General features: G+C 37.1%; 1 protein-coding gene across 5 annotated transcripts in view; it reads right to left on the bottom strand.

The window, feature by feature from the left end:
* The window catches only part of LOC139140114 (alcohol dehydrogenase-like), a 125,971-nt gene that overhangs the window by 5,865 nt on the left and 106,051 nt on the right, over window positions 1-14,055 (bottom strand). Inside the window, exon 9 of one of the 5 annotated variants that reach the window (XR_011553946.1) lies at window positions 12,191-13,716. The exons of 3 other annotated variants lie outside the window; for them this stretch is intronic. Coding sequence is in view for 1 of the 2 variants with exons in the window: in XM_070709147.1 (XP_070565248.1) it covers window positions 13,603-13,716 (114 nt within the window). In the remaining variant the exon portion in view is untranslated. Of the gene's footprint in view, window positions 1-12,190; window positions 13,717-14,055 lie in introns of those variants that run through there. One more of the 5 variants, XM_070709147.1, reaches the window with a different exon arrangement.

The following is a 14,055-nucleotide window of genomic DNA, read 5'->3' as shown; positions in this document are numbered from 1 at the left end:
GTCGTTTTGTCTTTCTTTTGCAACGTTTTGATTCTTTGCATTGTTTAAAAAACAATGCAAAATCAACCTCTCTCAAGATCAGTGCGCCAAAATACCATACGTCAAAATAATAAAACACCATGAAAACCTAATCCATGCATTTGTGACAACTAGACTACTGTAACAGTTTTTTATTTGGTATTCCTAAGGGCCAACTTACTCGACTGCAGTGTCTTCAGAATGCTGCAGCAAGATTAGTCGCGTAAATTTGATCATACCACCACCCATACGTACAGATCTTCATTAGCTACCGGCAGATATCCGCTTTAATTTTAAAATGTTATCCGTAAAAGATTGTTCACTGAAAAGCACCTATTTATTTGAGAGATTTGATTAAATTATATGTACCAGCGAGAGACCTGAGAGTCAATGAGAGGTGAATTTACATTTAACACCACATCGAGGTAATTTCAATAAGATATACGGTCAGAGAGCGTTTTCTGTTTGTTGATACGCACTCTTGAATGTTTGGCTGTTTGAAATAAGGCGGCTAGAGCTGACCTTTTAAAGTGCAATTTGAAAACTTACCTTTTTACTCAGCATTATTTGTAATTTTTGTATACGGCTTCCGTTCGTTTAATGATATTGTTTTTATCCAGTGATAGCTTTATGTGTGGTTGTGTACTTTCATAATTTTATTTTGCATTCTATTATGTACAATGTGCTGAGGCGTGTGTTGTGTATTTCAAACAAACTTTTGATAATAATATTAGCTTTGCGCGCATGCGCACTCAAGAAAAGGAGGGTACTAGTCTGGTTCCTGACCCATTTCCCCGGTAGAGGGCGTGGGGAAATATAGGGTCAGGTACCGGGTAGCCATCTTGAACAGAATTTTGTTCAAGATGGCGGAGGTTAGTCACCTGACAGAACATGCTACAACAAATATGGCTGCTACCATGAAAACGCCGGTCAAAATTCGACTGGATCAGAAGTATGTTCGAACACTGGTATCCGAACCAAAAACATTGGCACACAAGACGGGAAACATAAACTGAAAGGATTAATCCAGAAGTACGGGTAAATAGAGGTGATCGAAGGCTGGCTGTGATATCGCAGCAGTACTTGTTGCATGTATCGAACGTGCTAGGGTCATTGAGGTCATCGCGGATTGTGGCGTGACCCCAATGACCCGAGCACGTTCGATACACGCCACAAATACTGCTGCGATATCACAGCTAATTGAAAGCAAACTTTGTTGGAACTGTGAACGACGATTGACTTCGATGGATAGAATGGTGTCCGAATTTCGTGAAAAATGCCAGGCATCATGTCAACGTTCCAAAAGTATTAAGAGGTGTGCTAAGTCACAGTGGCTAAATCATGGAGGTAGAAAGTCTTTCTTTCTACCTCCACGGCTTTGTGGTACAAACAAGAAGTTGGTGTCAAATGAGCCTGAAAGTGCGAAACCCAAGAAAGATGAGAAAAAGTTACAGGTGTTACTTTCATCCAATCACAGCTTGTTTTATTTTAACCCAATAGCGTCCATGTTTACATTAGCCGGTACCTGACCCTATATTTCCCCACGCCCTCTACCGGGGAAATGGGTCAGGGAACCAGACTACGGAGGGTACATGCCAAATTGTATGATTTGCATATGCTACCTCATTGGTGACTCAGAAAGTTGCACGTATGCAGCTCAACTTTGAACCATTACATCTTTTCATAAGTTAGGCCTTGCCATAGTGTACTGATTGTCATAGCTTAGCGGATTCATATCTCGCACCATAAACAAGCAGATCACTGGTTTACCCTGGTAAGCCATTCCGTCCTCAAACTTAGTTCAAGTCTGTGATTTGTGAAAGGTTATTGTTTGAGTGGGGTAAACGCGATGATTTGTGTTCTGCTTTAATGCGAAACATGTGAGTGGGGTGAACGCTATACTGGGGAGTTTCTCCCGGAATCCGGCGGAAACTAACTCACGACTGCGCAGACTCAAAGGTAACGCGTTCTATCACTAGAAAACCTGGCCTGGGCTGCCAAATTCAAATAGGTTTGTATGAAAAAGGAGAGACCCATGAGAAACTACTGCAAATGATTTTATTTATAGAAATTCACCGACTTGAACCAAGTCTACTCCATCCTGTGCCTCACCCGAATTCGCGTATTGTAATGACATACTGATCGGCATATTTGTTTTTCTTTAAACTAGTGTTGACAAAATACTGGAATTCTGAGCTCAAAGCTCTTCAAGCAAGTCTTGATATAAGGGGCTGTTTAAAAGTCCATAATTCCGGCTTTGCATTTCCTGTGATAGTACCGTAAAATTAACTTTCAACGTGATTTCACCATAAACGATTGCGTGTGGCGTTGATCATAATGGCAGCCCTCTGAAAGCTGCGATTGTTCCCTCTTTCTGTATTTTTATGATAATTTTCGACCAAATGGATATCACTTTTCGTTTGCTTCAAGTTTTGATCAGAATTTCGGGAAAAATTTGAGAAAAATTGACTGGGTTACATTTTACACTGGCGAGAAAAAGCGCGGCACTTGAAGGATTACCACAGTTAACCTCAAATTGAGTATTATGGGATTGTAATACTGACATATGGAGGATCGAAGTATATATTACCTGTCACCTATAGGAAGGTGACATTGTTTTCATATGATCATGTTGGCCTTGGACTTCTAGTCAATATAGTTTGCTTACAAGTTTGTAAGATGTGCTCAATCAGAATGATGTAATCGGAACACGTATCAGAACATATTTTGTCCACCGAAGGCATCTTCACAACCTGTCTTCAAGATAAAAATCCCAATCAAAGTAAATAATATGAATGACGGGCCCTTCTACTGAAAGGAATGACGAGTAACACTTTTATTGACCTTGCACGTCGTTGGTGAAGGGTTTTCTGTCATCAAAACACTTATTCTTTCTCTCACGTCTTCGATACAGATTTTTATGGTATGAGAGAATAAATCAAGCCGGTTATCAGTATTGAAATGTTATATTTTTTTTGTAAATGAATGAACGGATGAATGAGTGAATGAACGAGTCAATACATGATCACTGACATGGTTGAAAGTGGCGAAAATGATAATTTTTTGATGTACAAATTTTACCGGTTTGTGCAAAAATTAGATCAATGCGATGAGGACATAAAAATTCTCTGAGTTTGTCAAGTTTGAACGAGAGCTTCCTTCGTGGAAAAACTATGCTTAGATATCGTTTTTTCTTTATCAAAACCACCAAAAGTCCGACTTTTAAACCCCTTTTACACAAAGATGCAAAAAACTGGACTTTGATCCACAACTGCATGCCGCTTGTTTTATCTTTTTAGTTGACTCGAGGCTCCTTGGTTGACTCGAGGCTCCTTGTCAAATTTTCTGATTAAGGTCCGCCACGTTGCGTCCAATACAGAACATGTCCATAGTTATGGGGTGTTAACTTTTGGCTGCTCCCTGCGAATGTCAAGGCAAACACTTCCGCAACGTAAGCTCGAGTAGGAAGGAGCTCGAACTAGAGTAGTAGAGAGTGTGAAAATGAAGTTTATGCGGCGGTTCCGGATTATGACGTATTCAGCCAGCACTTTAGCGTTACTCGTAATTTAAAGGGAACCGATTAAATTTCAAACTGAAGAGTCGTGAATGGACTGTGAGTGGGACTGGTACCCGCAGTGGGACTGGTACCCGCAGTGGGACTAGTACCCGCAGTGGGACTGGTACCCGCAGTGGGACTAGTCGTACTTGATATCAAAATGCAAGGCTGAATTAGCCTTGATAATGCGCCGTGCGTGGACAGCGTCAATAGTGAGAAATTGATACCCATATCTGTACACACATGGGTTGCCTACAAATGTGATTATGATGTACCAAGCGTTAGACTACGGTCAAAATTGGAGTGAGTTGCATAAAAGTTGAGCATGGCGTGTCCGTTGTAGAAATGGGTATCATCACGACGTAGGTATATTATCGCCCCGAAACTTTCGCAATTACCTCAAGATCTGTTGTAAGAATCTTATGACAGAAAAAGGACTTCGCCAACGGTTCCAATTGTGTCAAGGTGTATGAGTGCACATTTCCCCTGTCCCTCTTTGTGTAAACTTCAGTACAGCTGCTGAGACATTGATCACCATGTGTACATTGAGCTGAAGGCCAACCTTTACCACCACGACAGTCCAGACAGTCCATCCATGGTGGACGGACTGAGCCACTACAGTGTGTAGGTCATTCTAAGTTGCATGGTATGATGTTCGTCCCCGCTGTTGATAGGAGTCCATGTACCTTTTAGAACTAATTTTTAAAGCTTATACTTATTCGCCTTCGTTTTGTCCGACCTTCATGCCTATCGAGTTAATTCGAAATGACATCATTTTTTACTTTATAATTATCCAAACATAAAAAATGCTTTTTTTTACAAGATTAGGCCTACACAAATGAACGAAAATGGTACTCACTGAACGCTGAAAAAATGTAAAATATCACCAGTACGGATCCCACGAAGTGCTGTGCGCAAACAAGACAAGCTTTGTCCGATTGTCGCGGCAGCTATCAACCTCGCACTGCGATGCTATATAATGTTTTAAAATTTTGAAATTGTTATCAGCGCTATTGTACCATAATATATTCAGATAACATAGGACCTGTTCCGTCAGTCACGCGGTACTTCTGTTATCACTGCTGTCACCCTATCAGGTTATCACCGTATGTGACCTCCTGCAATGGGTGACCCAGTTTGCACTTCTACAAGCACCTAAAGTTCAGTCGACCAGAAGTGTGGACGAAGGCCGAAAGGGAAGTATAGAGTGTAGGCTAAATCGACCATTATTTGGGCAATTTATTCCCAAATATTCATATTACTGGCGACCAATTTCACTTTAATTTAAGACTTTTCACTTTTGATGTGTGAGGAATGTGTCAAGAAAGTTGTACATGCTTTAAGACCGGAGGAGCGTTTTTTCAGTTTCTCAAAATAACACAACACCGTCGACATGTTAAGACATGATCAAGACACGACAGCCAACACGATCTCTGGTACTTGGTTCCAAGATGGCAACCTAAGGCAACTTTTTGTCCAAAAGATAATGTCCCGTTGGTGAAAATCGCCTATCTCTCTCTCTCTCTCTCTCTCTCTCTCTCTCTCTCTCTCTCTCTCTCTCTCTCTCTCTCTAATTGATGCCATGGCTATCTGCTATCTGTCAATAGTACCCCTTATCTGAGCACTAAACTGTCGACCAAATTTTATCAGTCTTCAGGTGCCGCCAAGTGGTAAATTTCATCAATTTCGCAAAATCATCACAAAACATGTTTTGAAGGCTGATATACAAATTTTACTTATTTTGACCTTGACCCAAACTTTGTAGGGAAAATAGAGCTGTTCGTATCTGCCCTCCCACTGGCATACACGGAAAATGTGCCCTCCCACTAAATTTTGATGCCAACTGCCCTCCAGCAGCTATGTTCTGCCCGCTCCCCTCTCCCCGCAACAATTCAAGCTCCCCACTGCCCTCTCCCACGACTGAAATTCAGCATTGCCCACAAGATACCCAATAGGCAACCCAGATCAACACAAAACTTTGCGAGCAGTTAGCAGTATACCTAGGAACATTGCTCCCCTCTAAGTTAGTTCTATTAACCACGGCTTTTCCCTCCCTCTACGTATTTTCCGATACCCACTGTCAACATTTTTCTCCCCACCCACTGAAAATAATGAAATTTCTTCCCTGCCCATAGTAAATATCGATTTTTTCCCCGCCCGCTGATTAATTTTGAAATTTGCCCGCCCGCTGAAAAACTGCGCACGAACATCTTTTTGCACGAACAGCTTAGTTGGCGGCACCTAAGTCTTAAAATAAAAGTATATAAAAAAGTAAACATGCGAATGTTGCGTCATTTTGATATAGTAGGCAGCGGATATCATCATTATGATTTCTGTATTAATGCCGATTCCAATGGAGATATTCTTAGTAACGGCTATAGTGTAGAAACCTGATCCCTTCATAAGTGACCGGTTCGCTTATACACGAACAGTAAATACAATGCAATGGCGGTGATTGCCATGACGTTTGGTAACGAATATGTTTCAATAGAAAGCGTTTCACTCTCAAAGCAAGAGCAAATCGTTCGTCAGAAATAGTCCGTGGGCTGGAGGGGCCCACCGTGCACCCCCCCCACATCCCTACTTCTTGGGTATTTTTTTGTTCTTTAGGACCTGCTGAACAAGAAAAAAGATGTTAACATTGGATATTTGGGATGCACTACCTATCTAGGCTGGTTTTTGATTTGCATGTACCGCAAAAAATGGCCAAAAATGGGTAGGGGTAAGGGGTACTATATCCTCCCCTACATTGAGTAAACTAGCATGAAATAGCACAAACTATACATTTTGGAAAGCTGAGATTCTGCTCTTTATGAGAAACACCAACTTTAGCAAAATTAATTTGTGTACATAGAATAGGACGACTTTAAAATGATTTTTTTTGACAATTTGAAATTTTTTACCCAAAATACCATGTAACAATTGTGATTTACTTGTTATTAAGCAAAATTTTGACAGCTTTTTGTGTTTGAATTATTTATTCCCACATATTAAACAAGAAAAAAAGTGTTAACATTAGATATTTAACTATACACTACTTCTCTTGAGTCAATTTTGAATTGCGTGTATCTGTATGGGGTGTGCAAAAGCTAGGGGTAGGGGTACAACATTCTTCCTTGATGAAGTAAACTGGCTTGAAATGCCATATACCTTATAGTTTTAGAAAGCTTAGATACTGGTCTTTCTAAAATGCATAAAGTTTTAGTGAAAAAATATGACGTCATAGAATTGGATAACTTTAAATCGATTTTTTCTGGTAATTCAGTATTTTAACCGGAAGAAAATACGACAACTATTGTTTCCTCCTTATGAAGCAAATCAAACACATTTATGGATGTTATTTACTAATTGCAACGTGCTGAAGAAGAAAATAAATGTCAAAATTGGGTATTTACCATGCATTATTGTCTCTAGTCACTAAAATAGCAAGTTTGCTACATTGGTATATCGTGAATGGGCATTTTATTGTTATGCAATGAACTAATGCACAGCCTTAAAAAGAAGACTCGAAAACGTGCACACATAGTCACATTGCCATTTTCTCCTTCAAGTAAATAGATTATTGACGACTGTCTATGTTATCATTTAATTTTTAAATATTTTTCTATAAAATAATTTTGTTAAGGCGTATTTGGAAAATTGTCTATGCCTCCTTGTCTTACTTTATATACCGCAAGCATTACTAACAATCTATTAGGCCGAGGCTAGAGGGGGCGTCTACGTGCACCTCCCCCCTCACCCCACAGGATAACAAACCTGTAATTTTCAGAAGCCTTGGGATCCCTAGAATAAGAAATGGGATTTTAACAGACAAAATATAGGGACTCAATAGCTGTTACGGTCATGTTTTGAAGGGTACCACAAAATCACGATTTTGTGACCCACGTGGATTTTTGTCAAATCTGTCTTCTTGTACGTGATCTGCTGAGCTTACTGTTTAACATGACCTAGGTTATGGGGTATCATTAGAAAGGTGATTTATTCTTCTTGAAAATGGTATATAGCAATATGCAATATCTTCTATAGTTTTCATGAAATAGGGCCATAATTACCCCATACCCCAAAGTTTTATGTCACAAATTACTGTCAAAACTAATCTAAATTCCACCAATTATTTACCTATACATAATACAAAAGGCAATACTGTGTATTAACTTTGTCTTATTTGCTACAAGTACATGTTAGAAACTTGGAATAAACTTTTAACAGAAAAAATATTGGGATCCTGTAGCTGTAACAGTCATATTTTGAAGGGTACCGAAAAATCACAGTATTACTGACTCGCATTCGTTTTGTTAAACCTTTCTTCTTGTAAGTCTTCTGCTGAGCTTATTTTGAACATAACGAGGCCAATGGGGTACCATTAGAAAGTTAATTTACTCTTCTTTAAAATGATATGTTGCAATATGCAATATCTTCGATAGTTTTCATGAAATAAGATCAAAACTTACCCCATACTCCAACGTTTTATGTCGCAAATTACTATCAAAACTAATCTCAAATTCTACCAATTATTTTCCTAGACACATTACAAAAGGCAATTCTTTGTATAAAATATATTTTATTTGGTACAGGGACATGTCAAAAATATGAGTTAGACTTTTAAGAGACAAAATATTGGTATTGAATGACTGTTACTGGCATGTTTTGAAGGGTACCGTAAAGTCAGAGTATTACCGACTCGCATATGTTTTTGTTAAATGTGTCGTCTTGTAAGTTTTCTGCTGAGCTTACTTTTTACCATAGTCTAGATTATGGGCTGCCATTGGAAAGACAATTTATTTGGCTTTAAAATGACATATTGCAATATGCAATATCTTCTATAGTTTTCATGAAATAGGACCAAACCTTACCCCATACCCCAAAGTTTTATGTTGTCTATTACTGTCAAAACTAGCATTTAATTTCGATGAATTGTATAAAAAAGACAAACTTTGTATGAAACATATTTTATTTGTTACAGAGACATTTCCAACTATGAAAGATACCATTAACAGGATAATTATTGTGATTTAATAGCTGTTAGCATCATAGTTTGAAGGATGGCAGGATATATGTTGCTGAAACCCGTGAAATTTATTAATCAAGTTTCCTTGAAATTTATCTGCCAACCTTTATTTTATCCGTAACACAGATTATAGGGTATCATTACAAAGCTTTTATCACTCTTTATTTTAGCATATGATAAAGTGTATTATCATCTGAAGTTGTAATGAAATGGCAAAAACTTACCCCAGCCCTTAGTTTTATTTGCAAACTACATCTGTTCGAAAACTTTGCAGTTTGCGAATTTGGGATATGGGGTAGGTAAGTCTGGTCCTATTTCATGAAAACTATTAAAGATATTTCATATTACAATATGTCACTTTAAGGCAAAATAAATTTTCTTTCCAATGATAGCCTATAAGATAGGTTAGAGTAAAAAGTAAGCTCAGCAGATGACTTACAAGATGACACATTTAACAAAAACACATACGAGTGGGCAAGACTGAGACTTTACAGTACCCTTCAAAACATGACAGCAACAACCATTCATTCCCAATATTTTGTCTGTTAAAAGTCTACCCTATATTTGTAACATGTCTCTGTAGCAAATAAAACAGATTTCATACAAATCATTGCCTTTTGTAGTATGTCTAGGTAAAAGTTTGGTAGAATTTGAGATTAGTAGTGATAGTAATTTGCAATATAAACTTAGGTGTGTTGGGTAAGTTTTGGTCTTATTTCTGAATACTTAAGAAGATATTATATATTACAATATGTCATATCAAAGAAGAAAAAATTACCTTTCCAATGATACCTCAATAGCCGGGTTATGTTAAAAAATAGGCTCAGCAGATGACTTATAATAAGACAGGTTTAACCAAACGTATGCGAGTTGGCAATACTGTGAGTTTGTGGTACCCTTCAAAATATGACTGTTACAGCTACAGCATCACAATATTTTTTCTGTTAAAAGTTCGTTTCAAGTTTCTAACATGAACCTAAAGCAAATATACTAAATTTAATACAAATCTTTGCCCTTTATATTATGTCCCGGTCAATAGTTGTCAGAATTTGAGATTAGTTTTGACGGTAATTGGAATATAAAACTTTGGGGTATGGGGTAAGTTGTGGTCCTATTTCATGAAAACTATAAAAGATATTGCATATCGCAATATATTATTCTAAAGAAGAGTAAATTACCTTTCTAATGATGCCCAACTTGCTACATTATGTTAAAAAGTAAGCTCAGTAGAAGACTTACAAGAAGACAGGTTTAACAAAAATGTATGCGAGTTGGCAGTACTGTGATTTTGCAGTACCATTCAAAATATGACTGTTACAGCTAGAGCATCTGGATATTTTCTCTTAAAAGTTTATTTCAAGTTTCTAACATTTACCTGTATCAAATAAAACAAATTTGATACAAAGCATTGCCCTTTGTATAATGTCTAGGTAAATAATTGGTAGAATTTAAGATTAGTTTTGACAGTAATTTGTGACATAAAACTTTGGGGTATGGGGTAAGGTTTGGTCCTATTTCATGAAAACTATAGAAGATATTGCATATTACAATATGTCATTTTAAAGCCAAATAAATTGTCTTTCAATGGCAGCCCATAATCTAGGCTATGGTAAAAAGTAAGCTCAGCAGAAAACTTACAAGACGACACATTTAACAAAAACATATGCGAGTCGGTAATACTCTGACTTCACGGTACCCTTCAAAACATGCCAGTAACAGTCATTCAATACCAATATTTTGTCTCTTAAAAGTCTAACTCATATTTTTGACATGTCCCTGTACCAAATAAAATATATTTTATACAAAGAATTGCCTTTTGTAATGTGTCTAGGAAAATAATTGGTAGAATTTGAGATTAGTTTTGATAGTAATTTGCGACATAAAACGTTGGGGTATAGGGTAAGTTTTGATCTTATTTCATGAAAACTATCGAAGATATTGCATATTGCAACATATCATTTTAAAGAAGAGTTAATTAACTTTCTAATGGTACCCCATTGGCCTCGTTATGTTCAAAATAAGCTCAGCAGAAGACTTACAAGAAGAAAGGTTTAACAAAACGAATGCGAGTCAGTAATACTGTGATTTTTCGGTACCCTTCAAAATATGACTGTTACAGCTACAGGATCCCAATATTTTTTTCTGTTAAAAGTTATTCCAAGTTTCTAACATGTACCTGTAGCAAATAAGACAAAGTTAATACACAGTATTGCCTTTTGTATTATGTATAGGTAAATAATTGGTGGAATTTAGATTAGTTTTGACAGTAATTTGTGACATAAAACTTTGGGTATGGGGTAAATTATGGCCCTATTTCATGAAAACTATAGAAGATATTGCATATTGCTATATACCATTTTCAAGAAGAATGAATTACCTTTCTAATGATACCCCATAACCTAGGTCATGTTAAACAGTAAGCTAAGCAGATCACGTACAAGAAGACAGGTTTGACAAAAATCCACGTGGGTCACAAAATCGTGATTTTGTGGTACCCTTCAAAATATGACCGTAACAGCTATTGAGTCCCTATATTTTGTCTGTTAAAATCCCATTTCTTATTCTAGGGATCCCAAGGCTTCTGAAAATTACAGGTTTGTTATCCTGTGGGGTGAGGGGGGAGGTGCACGTAGACGCCCCTCTAGCCTCGGCCTAATAGATTGTTAGTAATGCTTGCTGTATATTAAGTAAGACAAGGAGGCATAGACAATTTCAAATACACCTTAAACAAAATTATTTTATAGAAAAATATTTAAAATTGAATAATAACAATAGACAGTCGTCAATAATCTATTTACTTGAAGGAGAAAATGGCAATATGACTATGTGTGCACGTTTTCGAGTCTTCTTTTTAAGGCTGTGCATTAGTTCATTGCATAACAATAAAATGCCCATTCACGATATACCAATGTAGCAAAACTTGCTTTTTAGTGACTAGAGACAATAATGCATGGTAAATACCCAATTTTGACATTTATTTCTTCTTCAGCACATTGCAATTAGTAAATAACATCCATAGATGTGTTTGATTTGCTTCATAAGGAGGAAACAATAGTTATCGTATTTTCTTCCTGTTAAAAATACTGAATTACCAGAAAAATCGATTTAAAGTTATCCAATTCTATGACGTCATATTTTTTCACTAAAACTTTATGCATTTTAGAAAGACCAGTATCTAAGCTTTCTAAAACTATAAGGTATATGGCATTTCAAGCCAGTTTACTTCATCAAGGAAAGAATGTTGTACCCCTACCCCTAGCTTTTGCACACCCCATACAGATACACGCAATTCAAAATTGACTCAAGAGAAGTAGTGTATAGTTAAATATCTAATGTTAACACTTTTTTTTTGTTTAATATGTGGGAATAAATAATTCAAACACAAAAAGCTGTCAAAATTTTGCTTAATAACAAGTAAATCACAATTGTTACATGGTATTTTGGGTAAAAAATTTCAAAATTGTCAAAAAAATTCATTTTAAAGTCGTCCTATTCTATGTACACAAATTAATTTTGCTAAAGTTGGTGTTTCTCATAAAGAGCAGAATCTCAGCTTTCCAAAAATGTATGGTTTGTGCTTATTTCATGCTAGTTTACTCAATGTAGGAGAGGATATAGTACCCCCTACCCCTACCCATTTTTCGCCATTTTTTGCGGTACATGCAAATCAAAAACCAGCCCAGATAGGTAGTGCATCCCAAAATATCCAATGTTAACATCTTTTTTCTTGTTCAGCAGGTCCTAAAGAACAAAAAAATACCCAAGAAGTAGGGATGTGGGGGGGGTGCACGGTGGGCCCCTCCAGCCCACGGACTAAAAGGCATGTGTCTTTAGTGCAGGGCTATGTTTTTTGAGAGACAATTGCGGTCCACGCGATCCGGTCAAAGATCAAGTGAAAGGTTACATGTAAATTTCGATGCAGTGACACCAGGTTCAGTACCCTGCATTCCCATCTCAATTAATCTCAGTCCCGTTCAGCTTAGCTTGCAACTGTCAAACATGGAAAATAAAGTATCAGCAATAACTATTCAGTAAGACATTTGGCATTCATGGGAAGGTTTGATGATATCTTTCAATCGATCGCTTTTCTTCATAAATGGTTTGTACCTTCTTGATAAAAGATGTGTTTTAATATCGCCAGCTTTTAACTTTCTCTCTCGTCAAGCATAACAATGTTACAGTCACGGGGATTCCAGAGTTCCCGTACCAACAAAACAAACACAAACTAAATATACTGATCATTAGAAAAGTAAGACTAGCGCATCGGCGGATAAATTACATGCGGAAATATTGCGAGGCTAGAGTAAGAAAATGACGCTTTTTCGTAATTGGCGAGAATCATTTTTTATTCTCACCGCTGACAGTGAGAGAACTCAAAAAAATGGTGAATATTGAAGTCCCTAATATGAATGAATCAGATATGACAATCTAATTTTCACCAGTGAGACTGGACATTCTCATCGCTGTTGGTGATATTTTCAAGTATTATGACATAATTAAATACAAAAGAGAGTAATTTTAATGCGTTTTGATCTTGATTTTGCTTCATTTAAAGGTATACAGTCACCTGTAATCTAAATATACCCATATATGGTCAAAGAGGCGTTCCTTAGTATTCAAAATGCCCATGTGAGGGCGTTGTTTTTAAAAAGCGGCCACCCGCTTAAAATCTGTGATTGGTTAGATTTTCTCTTTCCATGGTAACTGTGGCAAAATTGAAACAGGTGACACTATACCTTTAAACCACATTGAAAGTATTTTGGTATATTTGCATGAGCTGGCAATCATAAACAGTACATCTTTGACACAAAAAATATAATGATTTGTAGTGCCATTTGTGAACACCATCGTGTAAATATTATGAGATGTGACAAAACAACGAGACAGGAAAAGCAAACGTTTGGAATTCTTATACCCTTCACCACTATGCAGTCAGCCAAAAAATTTTCCAAATTATATTAATGATAAGGAACATCAGATTTCACAAAATACACGCGCCAACGGTGTATCAGTGTGAAACTCAATCGATATGCGGTGTTATAATAGCTCGTCCCTCAATTTCGTTGTTTTTCAACTTGTGCATAAGTTTTGGAACTTCGGATAACTTGTGTAGCTTGTAAGTAACAGGTGTTATCTGGGAGAAAAAAGCCAGAAATGTAATCATGACAATCAGCCATTTCTATTAAAGGGTTGCGTTAAGCAGAAAATCAGTGAAATCATGAGAATCAAGGAAACCTTAAAAACAACAAATATATTCAACAGACAACTGTCCCCAGACTTACTCCAAGTCTGAAGGTATATCAATACAGAGTAAACAGAAGGAATCAATTTCAGTAGGCTGTTGCGTAGATCTTTGGGTGAACGCGATGGTCTACAGCAAGCTGTTGGGCAAAGCAAAGTTACTGCCAGTAACCTGCTGCCGAGAAAAGCCAATCTTACTCTCCCTAACACAAAGCAAAACGTATATTTAAAG

Source organism: Ptychodera flava, chromosome 9 (assembly GCF_041260155.1).
Source record: "Ptychodera flava strain L36383 chromosome 9, AS_Pfla_20210202, whole genome shotgun sequence".
Classification (NCBI taxonomy): domain Eukaryota; kingdom Metazoa; phylum Hemichordata; class Enteropneusta; family Ptychoderidae; genus Ptychodera; species Ptychodera flava.
This window is presented reverse-complemented; position numbering and strand designations above follow the sequence as displayed.